We start from the raw sequence: 19,989 nt of genomic DNA, 5'->3' as shown, positions 1-19,989 counted from the left end.
ATCATACTTAATGTTCACATTTCTGTAAAGACTTTGGCGCTTGTTTTAGCTTTTTAGAAAAAAAAACATAGCTTGTTATGTCTACCTTTTTGCTGCCACCCTCTCTCCTGTCGATTTTACACCCATGAGTCACCCATGTGGCACTTGAGTCTTCCACAGTAAAGCCTCATTTATACTTTTGTGTCGACAAGTGATCGCTGCACCCAGTATTACAGTTTTGGCACCGCTAGCGTCCAAACACAGCTTCAGCCTCTCACGTTACAGAAGGGAAAGGCTCAGCAAATCACACTTTTCACATCCATATGTCTTTGAGAGAAGTGGGACTCAAGTATGTGATTTAACCCTACAGTAAGTTAAAGAGAGTTTAACGAACCAATGTTTATTTTTGTTTTTAAATTATTGGTTGATACAGTACAGTGCATCAGGAAAGTATTCATAGTGCTTCACTTTTTCCATATTTGTTTATGTTACAGCCTTATTCCAAAATAGATTAAAGTCACCTATGTCCTCAAAATTCTACACACAATACCCGTTAATGACCATGTAGCAAATGCATTAAAAATAAAAATAAAAACTGAAAAAGATAAAAAAAAAATGTACAAAAAGTATTCACAGCCTTTGCTCAATCATTTGTTGATGCACCTTTGGCAGCAATTACAGCCTCAACACCTGTTTTTTTTGGGAGTTTTTGCCCATTCCTCTTTGCAGTGCCTTTCAAGCTCTATCAGGTTGGAAGGGAAACAACGGCAAACAATCCAGAAATGCTAAATGAATTTGGGTCTGGGCTCTGGCTGGGCCACTCAAGGACATTCAGGAGTTGTTGTGAAGCCACTCCATTTATATTTTGGCATGTTCTTTGGGTCATTGTCCTGCTGGAAGATGAACCGTCACCCAGTCTCAGGTCAAGAACACTCTGAAGCAGGTTTTCTTTCAGGATGTCTCTGTACATTGCTACATTCATCTTTCCCTCTATCCTGACTAGTCTTCTAGTTCCTACTCCCGAAAAAAGAACTCCAAAGAGTTCAGTTTTAGTCTCAGACAAAAGAATTTTGTTTCGTTGTCCGAGAGTCCTTCAGATGCCTTTAGGCAAATTCCAGACAGGGAGTGGCTTCTGTCTGGCCACTCTACCATACAGGCCTGATTGGTGGATTGCTGCATAGATGGTTGTCCTTCTGGAAGGTTCTCCTCTCTCCACAAAAGAATGCTGGAGCTCAGACAGAGTGACCATTGGGTTATTGAGCACTTCCCTAACTAAGACCCTTTTCCCCCGATAACTCAGCTTAGGTGGCCGGCCAGCTCTAGGAAGAGTCCTGGTGCCTCCAAACATCTTCCACTTACAGATGATGGAGGCCACTGTGCTTATAGGAACTTTTAGAGCAGCAGAATTTTTTCTGTAACCTTCCCCCTTGTGCCTCAAAACAATCCTGTCTCAGAGGTCTACAGTCAATTTCTTTGTCTTCATGCTTGGTTTGTGCTTTGACATGCACTGTCAACCCTGGGACCTTATATAGACAGGTGTATGCCTTTTCAAATATGTGCCCAATCAGCTGAATTTATCACAGGTGAATTACAGTTAAGCTGCTGAAACATCTCAAGAATGATCAGTGGAAACAGAATGTACCCGAGCACAATTTAAAGCTTCACGGCAACGGCTACTGATTTACATGTGATTTTTTCACATTGTCATTATGGGGTATTGTGTGTAGAATTTTGAGGAAATAAATTAATTTAATCTATTTTGGAATAAGACTGTAACTTAAAAAAAGGTGGAAAAAAGTGAAGCGCTATGAGTACTTTCCGGATGCACTGTATAACTCAATAATCTGTGGATATTGGTGGGGACGCATCACCTCCATCCATGCTAATTCTACGCCCTTGTAGTGATGTGACACGGGGTGTAGCATATCAAGATCAGTATCCTTCTTGCTAATCCGAGCATGTAGAGCAAACCTTTAATTGGACTGCTTATATAATCGTCACCTAAATCTGCTGAGCTGTTACTATGACACTAATTTAAGAAGTGGCTGAGAAATCTGATCTTTTGTTCAGACTTTACTTCATTTCTGCATGTTTCACCCCCTCCTCAGGAAAGGTTTTTTTTTTTTTTTTTACTTCATACAATTACAGCAGCAAGCGTGGCTGTTCTGCTTTTCTTCCTCAGTTTTCTCACCCTGCCGAGGCAATGAAAGGTGGTCAGAAATCATCCAATTTTCTTGTTGGAGAGAAGAACAATGCTAACAGGTCCCTGAGGAAGCAGCACTGTTAGAAGGACATGCTTTTTCAGCTGTAAGGCCCCAAACTAGTTTAAAGTCAAACTCAATCGTTTTAATGATGTTCCACAGGACAGGCAGAGGGAGGGAGATTTGGCTAACTGGAATAACTGCATTATCGGCTGTCTTTTCCGACATCAGGGGGCATGGGATACTCATTGCGGACTTCTCTCTGAGTGCTGGCTTGTAGTAAGATAATGGCTTTAATTTTAAGTGGGGATTGAAAAAAAAAATACTTTAGGAATTCATTAATGTAATCTTGTCTGGGACTAATTCCTGACTGGGGAAGTCGAAAAGGGAGAATAATCAGAGTGTGTCTTGCTTAATCTGCAGTTTAAATGTAAAGTCTAATTAAAACGGATTTCCTTCTCTGAGGGGCCTGTGTATCACGGATCTCTTTATGGCCTCTGTTCAGAATTCATGATCCTCTTCGGCCTGAGCCTGTGTGTTCCTACTTGTATCTGTATGTACAAGCCAGGCACGCTGGAATGATCATTGGTGTCATTTACGGGTGGTCATGTTCACACTACTTTATGAAATTGCTGGAGGTTTCTTCATGAAATACAGAGTAAGCGGCTCTGATTGCAGAGAGTTTTTATTTAGTCAGTGTGTGTTCTAACGAGTGGCAATCCGGTGCAGGAATTAGATTTTAATGTTTTGCTGAGTGGTTGTTGCAGATGTCATCACTGGCAGAAAGTGACAACGGCAGTGTTCGCTCTTGGCTCCCAGATGTACCCAGATCGCTATCCATTCTGGTTAAGTCATGAAAAAATGCTAAAAATTGTGTTCCCAGTGCTCTTGTATGCTACTGTTGAAAATTATTTTCAGCAAGGATGCTTTAAATTGATCAAAAGTGACAGTAAAGGGATTTATAATGCTACTAAAGGATTTATGTTTATAGAAACATGTTTTTTTTAAAGATTTTTAAACTACCTGTCAAGAAAACTTTTATCAGCTTTCTTAAGAAAGTACAAGATAGTTGATTTTTTTTTTTATATTAATAACATGAAATATTTTCACCAAACACAATGGGCTCTATTTTAACAATCTAGGCAAATCAGATTAAATCAACGTCGAAAGTGCATGGTGCAAAGGCAGCAAGGGCATGTCTGAATCTACTTTTGCTATTTTAAGGATGGAAAAATACGGGTTGAGCTGCGGCACATGATCTAACAGGGTTGTGCTTATTCTCTTAATGAGTTATGGGTGTGTTTTGAGCATAACGTGCAATAAACCAATCCCTTTAAGAGTCAGTTGTGTCGCAATTTGCTATTTAGATGGCGGAATTTGTAAGTGAAAAATCTGAACGTTTCTGAAACTTTTAAACAGACCAGCCTCATGAATAAAGATAAAGGAGGATAAAGAATGAACCTTAACTTTCTATCTTTACTTTTACTCCTTTACTTTCGTTGATAAGCAAACAGTGTTGTACGCACTCCACTGAATACAACCATTAGCCTACATGTTTGATTTAGTGCAAAGATTTGTTTCAAAACTATTTCTAAATTCTGTTTTAATTTTCAGCAAACAAATAAATAAACAATAACAACAAAGTGTGCTCAAAAAGCTAAACACATGTTCTTATGCCCCATACGTTGATGCATACATCTCCAATACAAGATAAATGCACAAATCTAAACTTGTTTTTTTTAAACAAATATAAATATGCATATAATAAATACAACTGCTAATAATAATAATAATAATAATAATAATAATAATAATAATAACATTGTACAAATGCAAATTGTCATGAATAAACTGAAAAAAGCAGCCTGGACATGAAGAAGTCATAGAGGTATTTTATTATTATTATTATATTTATGTAGTAAATAATAATTTTAGTAACATTTTAATCCTTTTTTTCAGATATTTGTGTGTTGCTGCTGTACATCCTGCATGTATTATGCGTTTGAACCTGCATAGGCATATAACTAACGCGCTTCATATTAATGATCCCAACATAACAGTCAGTGTAATGTTGTATTAATGTTGTAATGATTATTCTTATGTGGTTTTTTTCTCATATTAGTTTTTATTATTATTAGTTCATATTAGATTTACACAAGTATAAAACAATGGTATTGAGGCTCATGGTACAGTGTCATTTCTATGTACTGAATACTTATTATTCCACTATAGATTAGGCATGGGACGATTACCGTTTTTAAGGTATACCGCGAGTTTAGAAAAGTCAACGATTTATTTTAATTATATTGTCTGACATGTTTACAGCTGTTTTATTATTACTGCTATAATATTTTAAATGTTTCTCAAAATAAAATATATTGGCTGTGTCCAAAAATCACCTACTAAGTAGGTACTGCATTTAAATTTGAATTTACTACGTAACCGATAGAAAAGTATGTTCTATACAGTATGAATGGAGCTCAGTCGTACTATGAATGCCATTTTGGAGTTCTGATTATCTCCGTATGCGGGAAATTTGAAACAGATTTGAGCTGCGGATAAGTTGAATTTTTGATTTCTGCGACTAGACCATTTGCGACCGGCCGACCGGATGCGATTTTAGGTGTTGTCCAAGCAGCTTTGTGTGCACAAGATGAGAAATAGAAGTTTAGTAGTTTTTTTAATCAAAAAAAGTCTATCTTGAAAACATTCAACCATGGAGAATAAAGGCTCTCGCTTTTGCACTCCTTTATTTCGGAGTTTTTTTATTATTTTTTTATTATTTATTATTTTATGGGTTGCATATAGGGAGGCTCAGCTGTTCAGAGAAAGACTGAAAATACGGGAGAAATACCGAAAAATACCTTTACAGGATAATAGCGGGATAGAACTGTAAAATACGGGAGAATCCTGGGAAAAATGGGAGGGTTGACAGGTAAGAAGTACGTGATTTCAGATGCTGCCATTGTGTTCAAGCGGGAAAAAAAGTTCTTGTACTTTACCCAGTCATTTAAAAAGAATGTATTTTAGAGCAGTAATCACAATACTGTGAAACCATGATGTTATTATCCAAGGATATCACACCACCAGAATCTTATACCGGCTCATTCCTACTACAGTATAGATAGGTGTATAAATAGCTTTTTATTTTAAAGCACCTTATATAATGTTTTTTGTGGGTCTATATTGTGAAATGTGTACTGAAACATCTGCTTCTGTATCATGTGCTTACACAGAACTCAAATTGTGATCTCTTTCAGAGATGGTAATTACTTTACACAGAACTATAATTATTTAGAGATTTATTAGCAGAATGAAGGTTACATAGTTAATGTTAATATAATTAAGTAATTAGTAATGGCTGGTAAAAACTCATCTTGCCATCACAAAAATATATCAGCTGAAAATAGACGGCAGTTAATTTAAAGTATTAATATTTCACAACCTTTTTTCTGTTGTATCTATTTTAGTCAAATACATTCAGCCTTTGACCATAAAATACTCCTACAAAAATATTGTTTTAATCATATGGCTCCGAACTTGAAAAATAGTGTACATCGACTGAGGTTTAGCTGCTAAATTGAGACTTATTTAAATAAAATTTAAATTCTGTGAAAATCAGGCCTTAGTTGCTGATCCATGCATTCATCGACTGACCTACAAAAACCCAGACAGTAACAGATATAGGAATGAAGCTGTCAAATTAAATGTCGAAAAATTATTCAGGCATGTGAACTTGGCTGAAAAGAGTAATTGCTCCCTCAACCCAGTGTGTAATGATAACTTAGCAAGTCAGTGTGCAGTTAAAAGTATCCTTTAAATTATATCACAGACACTTCAATCACAGTGTTATGCTTACATTTAAATTCTGACTAAAATGTGAACAAATGCTCGACCTGATTTGTTTTATCCAGCAAAAAAGTAATTATATCAATTTATGACATCACCGCCGTCATTTCTCACTTTCTCCCTCTCACTGTCTTGGCACCTTGGAAACATTCACACATGAATGGAAAAGCGATGAGTCATGCATGCAAAGAAACCAGTGAGGTCATCAACTATACGTTTATATGCTTCTGCTCGTCTACAATAATATCTTTTATTTCCTATTCTTCTCTACAGAGCAGAAGAGTCCACGGTCTCTCCTCTCCGCAGGCGGCCAGCATAGTTCTCAGCAGCTCTAAAGTCTCCCTACCAAATCAAAATCGCAGTTTCTCCATGGGGAAGCGCTGCAGGTACTTTCCAGGAGCTTCACGTCTATTGTAAAACTTCAGACAATCTGTCCTTTCTTACAAAACTGAGAGCAACAGAGGAAGGAATTCAATCAGCTATCAATATGGCACCATATAATAATGTCTAAAATGAAGCACTTGTATGAAATGAAGGAATTATAATAACTGTAATTGGTAACAACCACAGTAGTTTGCTTTTTTTCTAATTATGCTGCAGATTTTTCTATGCAATGGTCATTTATAAATACTGATTGATAGAAAGACTTCAACAACAGAGCCTGAATAGAATGGAGGAACTATGATGTTAATTTATATGCAAAAAACAGAAAGCGAATTCGCATTTTAGCAGTTCCGGATAACTCGTCCCCAAGTCAGTGTTTTTTTGTTTTTGTTTTTTTTAATGGGATTTCGGCTAAATCACTTAAATAGGTTTGTCGCTAACACAAATTCAAGATACTTTAAAGTTTTATTCTATGACATAAAACACATCAGTAACATCACACTCTTGATTTTTTAAAATTGGTTACGTTTCTTTAAAAAGAAGGGTCACACTTTATTCCGTTGGTCTGTTTGTTAAATTTAAGTTACATTGCCTCTACATGCCATCTAATTCTCATTATTATACAGTAAGTAAGCTGTTAGGTTAGGGGTTAGGGTAAGGTTAGTGTAAGTTGATATGTGCTTACAAAGTTTCTAATAGACCCAAGTTCGATTCCCGGCTCGAGGTCCTTTGCCGACCCTTTCCCTCTTTCTCCTCCCAATACTTTCCTGTCTACAACCTCTACTGTCCTTTTAAAATAAAGGTGAAAAACCCCTAAAAAATGTATTGCATATGTGACTGTATGGGCTGCTTTCCGCTGTACTTCTTGATGAAAAATTGAATATTGAGAATATTAAATGTTGTTCTCTATCCATGATAGAACTTGCATACAGTATAGCGTAATTTCTGTCGTCTGTTACTAAGGTAAGCAGGCTGTGTGCATGCGAGGAATACATTTATTTAAATTTGTCTTTTGATAATACTATTGTAGGCACATTTACTGTATACATACAGTTTTAAAATTTTTTACAACCATAAAGCAAAACAAAATGTATTATCTAAAAATCACATACATCTATGTGTTTTTGCGTCACTATTTGTTTATAATATATGGCGTGGATTATAATATAATGAACCGAGAGAGTAAATCTTTGTCATGGACCATATTTCTAACAATAAGCTTGAAAAGTTGTCTGTAGCAAGGTGGTGCTGACGTTACAGGCGGGCGCTCCCAAGGCACTGTAGTCCGTTTATAGCCTTATGTTAGCTTTTCAATTCCTGCATTTGTATTTAGGATCCAAAAGTGATAAAAGTTGTATTTTTGTGTGAAGATTATCGGATTAGACAAAACATGTAAGTGTAATGAACAGTATTTGACAACAGATCTTATTGTTAGCAATCTTCAAAAAACCTATGGGAAAATCCTATAGGGATTTTATTGAGAGAACCAGTTTTATGCTAACAGCAGATTAGCCTACAAGGTGACGTCATAGTTTCTCCACTCTATTATAGTGAAATGTACTGTTGTGCCACATACTTATTTAAAGGGATAGTTCACACAAAAATGAAAATTCACTTTCTAATTGCTATGAGTGCCCTTCCTCTATTGAACACAACGAAAGATGTTCTGAAAAATGTTAGAAACACGGTAACTGACTTCCATAATAGGAAAAAAAATATGGATGTCAGTGGCTGTTAGGGTGTACTCACACTATGTACAGTTGCCTTGAACCGGGCCAAAGCACGCTTGTCCCCCCTCCCGGCTCCCCAGACGGCCCGCACTCACATTACATTCGGGCCTGGGCACGCTTACGTCATCGATGATGCGCTCTTCGGTTAGCAATTTTGCTCTGCACAGCAGAGATTTCTTCAGTTATATCGTTAAAGTTGTTTGAAATGCATTGACACAGTCAAATATTTCGTCGAACAGATCAGCCACTTTTGACGCTCATAAACAGTCCTAAAGTCCCATTGTAGCAGGAATAAGGTTTGCTGAAGGTGCAGCTGTCGTGCAGTGAGGGGTTTGCGTCTTTAAAAAAACTATGACAGTTTGCGTTCATTAAACAGTAAGAATGATTAATAAACTCGAATGAAACGATCACTTTAAAGTCACGTCTCGCTTTCAGTTTCAGGCTCAGGCACGTTTTGCACGCATACTACAAGCTTACCGCGCCAAAGCCAGAGTGAACCGAGCTCTGGCACACCTCTTCCTGAGCCCGATTCAGAGCACTAACACTTCTCAAACAATCCGGGAAACTGGCCTGGGCATGGTTCGGATAGCATAGTGCGTGTAGGCCCTTTCAGCATTCTTCAAAATATCTTCTTTTGGGTAAATGTAAGGAAGAGAAAAGGATGCGTTTTTAATTTTGAGGAGAACTTTCCCTATAAGGCTTATATAAAATCTCTGAAACAGTGACTTATGTTTTAACAGAAGCTGCTCGTTCTCCTCGAGCCCCGCCCTGAAACACAAGGTATCCAATTATCGAGCTGTCTCAAAGTGGACTCCGCCCATCCCTAGAGCAGGCCATCATCTCAGTGGAGGATCTCGAGATTCTCTACATTCTTATAAACACCTTCAGGAGGTGGAGGTCAATGATGTGATGCCACAAGCTTTGAGAAGGTGAGTAATAGAATACTACATAATGTTAATGTAAACTTGACAAAGAAATTAGAAGCTTGTTCTTTTTATCACTTCTTGCAAAACTTCTAAGCAGTGTTTATTATATTTACCAGATTCCTCAGCAATCACTGGATCTTTTATGTCTTGTAATTTTTTTCAATTGTTTTACATTTTTATACATGACAATCATTACTTTAGATTACATTACATTGGAAATCTTCTACCATGTCTTTATGTATTTTAGCAATTTAAAGGAGTTAATGAATATATTGGTATTGTTTTCAGCCTTGTTTCAGACTTTAATTTTAAATTACATTTGTTTTAAATACTGTAATAGTTGTTCACAGACCCCATGCAAACTCACCCACATGTTCTGGTCGTTCCCCAAACTGTCACAATTATGGTGGTTATTTTTTAAGGCATATTGGGTTTTAATCTAAACCCAATTCACAAGCAATGTTATCACGTTTTCCTCCTTTGTTGCTCATAAAATAATTCTCCTAATGTGGAAAACACACCGGCCACCCTCAACTAAAGTTTGGTTACATGACATGTTAAGTCTTCTGAAATTGAAGAAGATTAAGTTGTCTCTCAGAGGCTCATCTCATAGTTTTATACTCATTGGAGGCTAGTACTAAATAATTTTCATGATTTAACACCTCTTGAAGTGATTAATTAAGAAGTTATTTTAAGGTCAAAATTAGACCTAACCTTTGCATTTATGTATACTCCAGTATTGTCATGCCCTAAATTAGACTCACTTGTCCAATTCACCACAACTAAAATCACAATAACCAATAAGTAGGTAGCACATTATTTTTATGGTGACCGTTTATTTTATTTACTTATTTGATTTATTTTGCCTAGCATTGTAATAGTATTATTGTATTTACTTGTACAATAAAATAAAAATAAATAAATAAATATATATTTTTGGATTATTTATTTAGATTTATTTATTTATTAATTTAAATTTTTCATGTTATGGTTAAATAATCATGAAAGCGTTTAAAAGAAAAAAAGCAGAAATTGGATATTTGCATACAATGAATGCTATTCACTTGTGTTTAATAAATAAAGTTTATTAAAAAATTATTATTTTAAATAGCATCTTAAAATGTCAAATTAACTCAATTTAAGCAAACATTCCAAAGAGTTCCCATTTTTGTTCAAAATAAATGGGCAAATTAGGGACATAATATTAATTTTTTTATATATATAATTATTAATATGACATTTATAAAGGATAGTTCACCCAAAAATAAAGAAGTCTGTCATCATTTACTCTACCTTAACTTTTTCCAAACTCGTTTGACTTTTTTTTCTTCTATTAAAATCAAAAGCAGATATTTTGATGAAAGCTAAAAACCTGTAATCATTGACTTCCATAGTAGTTGTTTTTACTTATATGGAAGTCAATGGTTACAGGTTTTCAGCTTTCTTTAAAATATATTTTTTCTAACAGAAGAAAGAAACTCAAAGATTTAAAACCACTTGAGAGATTATAACTTTAACAAAATATTTGTTATCATTAAACATCAGTTAATGCATTAACTATCTTAACCATGAGCAATAGATTTGTTCATCATTGTTAGCAGTACTACATAAAAATCAACAACCTTCATAATCTATAATAATGCATAATACATGATCATACAATCTTCAGTGCAAACCTTAGCTCAGATCCATGAAATAATGTTCACAGACATTCATGGGCTATTATTTGTCTCCCCTGTTAATCTCCATTATTAATTGACTTTGTTATAAAATAAGCCAAATAAAATGAGTGAAGTTCACAAGACCAAATGTGCCCATAATTGATGGATGGTCCAGATTCGAACCCTTTAAATCAGAATCCTACAGAACACACAAAACGCAGCCAGAAACCGAAACTAGATTTCATTGACAGGCCCCATGGCATAAATAATGTCCCTCAGTTAAGTAGGGTATATGTGAGCAAGTAGTGCTTAGTCTTGAATTTTCAAGCAATGTTCTCATTACCACTCCAACTTGATCCAGCTTCAGAGTGACTTGTAAACTCCTCTCACTGCCAAACTCTCTCTATTTGACCTATTTCCATAATTTACATTCTTAAACAGTGCAGCTTTGAGCTTGGAGACTGTGATCAAGCACATACGTACTAACACGCTTTACAGAAAGGGGGTTTTCTATTTCCCAGTGTGTCAGCAGCAGGGTTCTCTGTGTTTTTATGTTAAGTCTGCTGGGTTAGTTGGACTTTTGCTTAATTAATTTAAGCACACGTCTGAAAGCACTAGAAGCGCTGTAGGGGTCCACAGTATTCAGCTATTGTTATTATTGTTCATGATTAATGAAATATTGATAAGCCTCTCTGAACCTTTCTCAGGCCAGTCACGGTCGGCCCGGAGAGAGACAGGCTGGGGCTGAACTGACCTATTTCTAGACTTAACAGCTTTAAAACACCAACACCATCCCCGAACCTCTCTCTTGTTGCCATGGAGACACCCTCCAGTCTAATGGAGAAAAAAAGAAGCGAGAAGAGGGGAAAGAGAGAGAGATGGGCAAACAAACCTCGCTTATCCCTCTCTCTATGACAGCAGGACCCCCACAGAATGTTGTCAGTTTTATATAAATAAAAAAAAAATTCTCTGCAAAGACACATATTTACCTGTCAGAGATGAAATATGGATCGAAACTGTGTGTGTGCATGTGTGCCATTACTGTGGTTATATTTAGATATTGTTTTGATTTGCTGAGATCTGCCGGATTAACCTGCAGCGAGAATACACTTTTAATACCCGTGCATTGTGTTATAGGGCTCAATTATTTAAGCCCTGTTATTTAACAGTCTTTGATGTCAGACAATAACTCTTTGGTTAGACGAGCTGGGGTTTCTGGGAAGTGACAATACATAGCATTTGAAGCTTTAATATTCACTTTTTACCAAATGCAAGAGTGATTTGCTGCTGTATTTAAATGTCATCATGTCAAAGTTTAGATGAGATGGTGATAACCGTGCCAGCGTGAAGAAACTCACAATATTTTCTATGATTTTTACATCTGACAAACCCTAGATAACCCACATGGGTCACATCAGAAGATCTGATTGCTACTTCATGGCAGACTCCCAGCAAAAAAAAGAAAAACAAGATTTTGTGCTGTCACCACAAGGTGTGCTGGGTTTGATAAGCAGTCGCCTCCTGCAGATCAAAACACAGCTAAATCAAATAGTGTAGTCTATATTAACTCATAGGTCTGGCTGAGGATACACGGACTTAAATGTCAATGGATTAAATCCACTGCATGATAAACCCAGGAGAATTGAGAAAAACCTCAGTGTAATGAGCATGTAATGAAAATCTATTTTCTAGATGCGTATTACAAATCTTATTGTGAACAATTAATCCCTGCATTTGTCATTTTGACATAATAATGTTTAATCAAAATGTAATCTACTGGTCTTCCCAGTAAAAATGACTTCTCTAATCATCAAGTCTGTCAAACCCCATCCCTGCAAGAGTTTGACATCTCAACATCCAATCAACACTCAATGCACAGAATTTAACAAGGTATACAAGACCCCGTATGTCTCTATACATACATTTCCATAAGGTTTTTAAGTCACAAATAGTAGTTTTGGCAGATTATTAATAATTAGCATTATATTTATAACTTAAAAGAAACTAAAATAATGCCTAAAACAACTGGTCTCAACTTTCAAATGTTAACAAAATATGCAAAACCATAAATCTAGAGATAAATCCAAGTGAACAAAGACACAAATTAAATAAATGGGCTATATGCAGAGCTAAGTGTTTTTAGCCAATGATGAACTTCCAGTGAGAGCTTTATGTGACTATTTTTAATATTATAAGGTTCCTTTTAGAGCATCGATGTTGTAATGCAATTCAAATAAAATCAGTTAAATAAACTTAAGCATTCATTTGGTTGTTAAAGTGTAAAGAGATGAAAGACCGTTTAAACGCAGGCTCCATCATTAGCAACAGGCAAGTGCAGAAACTGCACTAAAAAACTGGGATAAAATTCATTTCCATGTTTTAAAGACATGGCACAAAAAAAATATAAATTATTGCACTGCTTTTTGTTTGGTCTGATACACACTTCATATCCTATCTCAGCCAGGCAGTGAAGATCGCTGTTTTTTGTTAAAGAAATCAGATCTTAAACGCAGCAATTTTGTATGGTGATGACAATTTACCAGAACCCCTGGGGCTGGCTGACTGAAATAAAAAGTCTGTGTGCATATTCTCCATTGTTTTAAGTTTTTCAGGCACACCCTGATTTACATAGAGCCTTAAAGGGACAATTTGGCCAAAAATTCACTGTTTACTCACCCTCATGCCATTTCAAACCATTATGAGTTTTTGAATCCGTTGCACACAAAAGAACACATTTTGAAGAAAGCTGAAAACTTCATAATAAAAATACACTATGAAAGTAAATAGTTAAACATTTTCAGCATACTTCAAAGAATTGTTGTGTTCAACAGACAGAAGAAAGTGAAATGGTTTAAGTAAACTAGCATAGCCCTAACTGTATACTTTTTAGAAAAATGGTTCTGAAAGTAATTAAGCCAAGAGCAGTGTGTGATTCTGTTAATTAACAGCTGCAGTCACATTAACACCTAATGCACTAACCCAAAATACTAATATGCGTGCACTCTTTCTCAAGTGTTAACATTTAATTAAAGAGATAGTTTATCCATAACTGAAAGTGAACCTACCATTTACCTACCCTTAAAAGTCATCTATGATGAAAATCAACTTTTGTAAGCTGTTTGAACAGAACTGTGTAGGTAACACAGGAAGTCTCTTTTTTTTTTTTTTACTGACGTTAAAATAGGATCCAAATCCTAGTGATTTTGAGGCACACCGCAATGTGACATAGGAATGCATTTTTCATTTCCACAAAACAATTTTTGCGAAGAAACTGGGATTAAAACATATGTTACAACTATCTGCTATCAACTGCACCTCAACAATTAAAATTATAAGTTTAAAATGTTTTTAAAACAATGCATGTTTGTATTAAAGACAGTAAAATAGCTATTTAATTCTAAACCACAATAATCACCATAGCCAGATGGTGTCAGTAAACGCGCATATATATGTCTGTGTACTGCAAACGGAATTTGTGTGAGACTTATCATTTTAGAAAGGCTTGAATAGACTCCACCAAATACATCAAATAAACTTACTTGGAAAACACTATGGAAGTCAATGGCTACCTGTTTCCAACATTCTTAAAAACTCTTGTGTTTTGAAGAAAGGCAGAATTGTATTTTTGTGGGGGGTGAACTTTTCTTAAAAAGGGCACATATTTTCCCCCTTTTTCATGATTTAAGATCTCCAGAATATGTCTGTAAAATTTCAGCTTAAAACACCCATCAGATTATTAATTATAACTTTTAAAATATTGGAAGTTTCTGCTCTGAACACAATGTAGCTGTTTTTGTTGCCTGTGCCTTTAATGATAGTTCTCCCCGCCCACCGTTCCAAGTGCCTGTCAGAGTGTGCCTCAATCTTCGGCTACGTGTGTCAGAATAACAGCACAGGGACGACATAAAGGAAGCAGATCTCACAAAATGTTTGTGAGAAATACCACAGTAAGAACATGCCCAATGATTATTTGATGAATTTGTTGTGGAGTTAATTCAAGCCTTTCTGCAAGAACAAGTCACAAAAAATTTCTTTTCAAAATTGACACATGCACACACAGACACGCACAAGTTTAACTGCACTGTTTTTGCACAGCAAGTGTGACGGGATACATGGTAATATTCACTGCTGTATGGGTATCTGTTATGTTAATGTATAGAATAAACCTGATTTAACATCCACAAACCATGATTGAAACATCTTCTTTTATAATACTGACATGCGGCCGTGGTGATCAAATAAATATGGTAAAATCGCTATGATGATTGATGATCACAGAGAGCTGAACTGATCTTTTAATCCCAGTGGCTTTGCGCACGTCCTGTCTCGTTGATATGACTATACGCATTACTGTGGTGACATGTTAATAAGCAGCTTTCAGTCAATTTGGTGGACGGGATAACAGCACTCCAACATCATGTGCGGTCGGCCTCAAAATGGGAGGGATTTGGATCCTATTTTCTTTCTATTTCCTATTGTCTTTCTATCACTCCAATATGACTCTGGACACACTATACCAACACACAGTTCTGTCCAAGCAGCTTACAAAAGATAACACATGAAAGTTTGTGCTGTTGACTCAGTTTGGTATTTTAATGTTGCTGCTTCTTGAGGATGAACATTTTAAAATAGCAAAATCCACAAAATCAACGTAATTGATAATGAGATGTGAATAATAATTCAGTTTTTTTTTTCCTCTAGGTGCCAGTCTCACTTGGACAGCAATCAACAAAACCGTTGCAATTTGAATATGCAAATTATGCTCTCCGCCCATTCCAAAGGGAAAATGAGCTACACTGATGTTCCGTGCACTCGTCTCGACCAGGGAATGACCTTTCCTCCCCCTTCTTTCCGAGCCCACTCTGTACCCATAATCCCTTCCGTCCAGGGACCAGATTTTGGGGGCGGAGGCGGGAACAAGCTGCATAATGTGGGTATGGGATCTTCCAGCTACAACCCAATCAATCCTGAGACTGATTCAGTGGCAAATTCCAGCCGATCACTTGCCAGCTCCTCTGCAACCGTGCAGGAGCCACAGACACTCACCTGCTCCGAATCGGCACTGATGTCAAGGGGCCAAATCAAACACAAAAGCCTTGTTACCTACACAACGGCCTTGGGATCAGGCACAAGCTCGAGGAGAGCTAAGACTGTCATTTCAATGACTGTGCTGGGAACAGGGGTGAAAACCACGCAGTACGCCGCCAGCCTGCTGTCTAAGACTACCGCAGGACGGGAGGAGCATTCCGCTTTTGAGGAAGTAAAGCAAGGTGATGGTTTACAAACTCCATTCACGGGGGACGAAAAAGACAGCTCATTTTCCAGTGGGGTAAGAGGCGAGACTTCCCTCGACCATCCCAAGAGCTGATTGGATAAATGCAAAGATGGCTTTGAAAACTCTATATGGAAGGGGCCAGGACGTCCCCGCTTCTTGTGCAAGACACTTATTTTTGGAACTATTTTACTGCATTGTGAAGTACTACAACTACTGATTTAAAACACTGAATTATTTGACGACACAATGTGAATAGATATATGAACGAATGAAGACTTTGGTGGGATGTTGATCTAAAGAGGTACCCAAGAAGATTTATATGCCACTATTTAACAAAAAGCTTCAATTTAGAAACCAAATAGTGTGTCATCTCAATGTTGTTTCTCTACTGTAAAGAAGAAAAAAATATAATAGGTGTCAAATCTATATGTATGTCATATATTCCGATGTATATGACATACTGAGTGACGAAAATAAAGATGCAAAACACGGTAATGCCGAAGCTTTTTTTCCAATAACTGCTGTTCTATAATCTCAACCCAGCTCTGTCTTTTTGTCTGTTTTGCTTGAGGTCTTGAGAAGAAAAGAAAAAAAAAGCAGCAGTTTCTGAATAAAATCTGAATGTCACCCTGTCATTTGATCAGAGTATGTGACCGTGCGATCGATGTTGTGCTTCTAACACCTTTTGTTTTTAGCAGGGAGCTCTAAAGCAGGTATGCGCAAATATCACCTGAAACGATCCGAACGAACGTGCTGAATGGAGAGAAACCGGCAGAGTCACCGTCTGTCTCCATGGCAACAGAGTCAGATGCGGCAGCCTCTCTATCCAACAAGATCATCAACGGATTTAATCATTTACTTGTTTATCTCCTGTGAAAGTAGCTCTTGCTAATTAAGCCCAGACTCATTATTTTGCATCAGCTATTTTGAAACCGCAAAAGGAAAGGGAAAAAGAAAAAAACTTTCCTTAACTAGCTCGTTTTTTTTTTTCAGGTGAGGGTGGAATTAATCAGCAGAAAGATTAAAGCAAAGTGTCACTGATGTCTCTCATCGTGTTTACCTCAAACGAGGGCAACACGAGCGAGTCGCACCCTGAACGCTTTATGAATTATCGGGCTAATTTTCTGAGCGTGAGCCTCAGCGTGAGGTGACATTATAATCCAAATAGGAAAAAACAGAAAGAAACACACATCCGCTGGCTGTCTGCGCAAACTATTTCTTACACCCAAGTTCCAGAGAAGCAACATTGGCGTTTTTTTTTTTTTTTTTTTTGCAGGCAAACATATTTGTTTTGTTCTCAGGCCTCGCTACAGATCTTCTGTGAGCCATTGGCTTTGAAACTCATAATGAATGATCCTTTCATTTTGTGAGAACATTACATATATTCATCAAACAGCTTAATATTCAATCTCAAGTCAATCTCTGCTCCGTTGGGAGGAGGCCATGGAAACAATGATGAAATTTACACTCTGAAAAACGTAGAGTTATATATTCAACAATGCTTGAGTTAAGAATTTGTTAGGTTATTTTTAACCTTTATTGGGTTATTTACATACACTCTAAAAAGCGTTAGGTTATTTTATCACCACAACCATGGGGTTATGTGTATTGGCTTGTTGAGTTATTTTTTAGAACATGGGAATTCTTCTGCAGTTCGTTATTTCAGGGGCAACCCAAGAGTTTTGTTGTATACAATTGCCACAGATGACTGAACTGTCAACACAGCAGCATAGGGTCATTATAAAAGGTAAGTTTCATGATTTTTGATGTTAATTAATCTTATAAAATTAAGTTTTATGTACACTCTAAAAACATTTTGTTATTTTCATTAATTAATCCATTGGTTGACTTAAACATATTTGGTGCTAAGTTGAGTTATTTTTAACCTTTATTAGGTTATTTAATAATAACTCAATCAGCTGGGTTAAATATTTGGTGCTTCGTTGGGTTATTTTTAACCTTTATTTGGTTATTTATTTATTAACTGAACCTGTTGGGTTAAGATTTCAACAGTCAACTGATTTAACTGACACAGAACAGCTGTATTAATATGCATATGTAATGCTGTTTTTGCATTGTAACGTTTATTTAAGCTATAACGCAATAATATTGTTGTTATTTTTTAAATTACATCTCCATTTCGTTTTTTTTTTTTTTTTCCACCAGCACTCTTAATTATTGATCATACAAACGCGTGCTGCATAGCCAATAAAACCCTTTCTCTACCTCTTGTGTTCATCTCTAAAGTTTTTTATTTTTCGGGGGGAATAAATGATACACATATTTGGGATATTCGCCTGTCATTCTCGCCTTTAGGACCCAGCGGAGACCTTTATTTATTCACACAGCCATAATTCTAAAATTTTAAGTAGTACTTCAATAGTAATACCAGAATGAAAAATAAAATAACATTTAATCAAAATAACCCAAAGCATTGGGTTAAATTATATAAGCCAATGCATTGGGTTAAAATAACCCATTGTTGGGAAGGTGCTATAATTACCTATAGTAGGGTTATATATGGGGTATTTTTAACCCAGCTATTTTAACAAAGTACTTACACTTCAAAAAATTTAAATAAAACTAACTTCCAACATTTTAAAACTGAATATGTAATACATATATGTCATTTGAATCACTCTTTACATTGTTAATGTTAACTTGGATATTGCTAGCACAGTGATCACCGTAACGTTTAGCATTTAAAGCATTATTTGGTAGACTAACGTTAACTTTAGTGAAATTAGCTAATGTTTTGATAACTGTAAGCTCACTTTCGATTAAAATCACACTGACTTTGTTACATTAAAGTTATCTCCGTTTTAGTCTCTTATTGTCACTCCCTATTAAAGAGTACAGACTCCAGATTAGTATTAGAATGGTTGTATTTTGCCGTTATTTAGTGTAATTGTGTCACTGTAGATTTTGTCATCTTGCGTAACCTCATGATCATAAAATTGATACACAAAAGCTGAAATCAATTGCTTTCGTTAAACGTTAAACAGTCACAGACAGAAGGGGGCAGCAGTTGCTATTGTTATTCTTGCTTTGGCATTTGCTACAGCAGTGATACTGAAAACGCGGAAGTGAAACGACGCTTGCGAAAAATAACCCTGGTTCGACATAGTAAGTTTGGCAAAACCATGGGCATTCTGTGAACTTGGGTAGGTCAGCCAGGGTTTTGCAACTCAAAGCATCCTATTTGTAGTAAGACAGTGTAGTAAGGTTATATAAATGAAAGTCAGTGCACCAAAAACATGGGTTACTTTGCTTTTACTGTAGTAAAACTGTGATATTTTTGCAGGGGATGATCTAATTAAAAATGTAATTAAAATGTAATTAAAATTATATAACCCAATGCATTGGGTTAAAATAACCCAGGTGGGAAGGTGCTATAATAACCTATAGTTGGGTTGATTTTAAACCAACTATTTTAACTGAGTACAAAGAGCTGGAGTCCTGTGTGAATTAAATTTTTTTGGAACACTGCAGCAATGCTATTGCATGTGTTTGGGTTTCTCCTCTATACTGATATATTAATAAAGGCAGGATGTCTCTTCAGGCAGACTGCTAACATTAGAGAGAGTACTAAAGAGTAGACCAACAGATGCTGCTGGGAAATGAGTGCAGCGTGGAGCACAAAGCGCAGAGAACACAGAGGCAATGAGGGCAGAGGCAAGAAGTGAAACATATCTGTCACCTAGAATGAGCTGCAGTAACTTTTTAAATGACTCTTTTCACACCAATGTACCTTTGGTTTATCTAGTTACCTTTTTTGATTCATTTGAAGAATTTTCACTCCCTCCTCTCTAGACGACTGGCTCAGAATTAAACTTGTGTGGAAAATGTGTAATTTTCCTAAGACTGCTATAAGGAAAAAAAAGCGTTCACAATTCAAATCACAGCCCCAACCGAAAGGCGCATTCTGATGGATGACTTGCTTTTTCATTATTCAAGAGATAAAAGATAATGAATAATGAGTGT

The 19,989-nt window shown here is 36.3% G+C and overlaps 1 protein-coding gene across 2 annotated transcripts in view; it reads left to right on the top strand.

Annotated features, from left to right (window-relative positions):
- Positions 1-16,651, top strand: part of nrg3b (neuregulin 3b) — a 263,343-nt gene extending 246,692 nt beyond the window's left edge. For both annotated transcript variants that reach the window (XM_005156254.6, XM_073918545.1), the window contains exons 7-9: positions 6,303-6,415; positions 8,884-9,072; positions 15,432-16,651. In XM_005156254.6, coding sequence (XP_005156311.2) covers positions 6,303-6,415; positions 8,884-9,072; positions 15,432-16,098 — 969 coding nt within the window. In that variant the 3' untranslated portion in view covers positions 16,099-16,651. The remainder of the gene's footprint in view (positions 1-6,302; positions 6,416-8,883; positions 9,073-15,431) is intronic.
- Positions 16,652-19,989: the final 3,338 nt, after the last annotated feature.

This window comes from Danio rerio, chromosome 12 (assembly GCF_049306965.1).
Source record: "Danio rerio strain Tuebingen ecotype United States chromosome 12, GRCz12tu, whole genome shotgun sequence".
In the NCBI taxonomy this organism is placed as follows: Eukaryota; Metazoa; Chordata; class Actinopteri; order Cypriniformes; family Danionidae; genus Danio; species Danio rerio.
The sequence above is the reverse complement of the archived record's forward strand: the minus strand, read 5'-3'. Positions and strand labels throughout refer to the sequence as shown.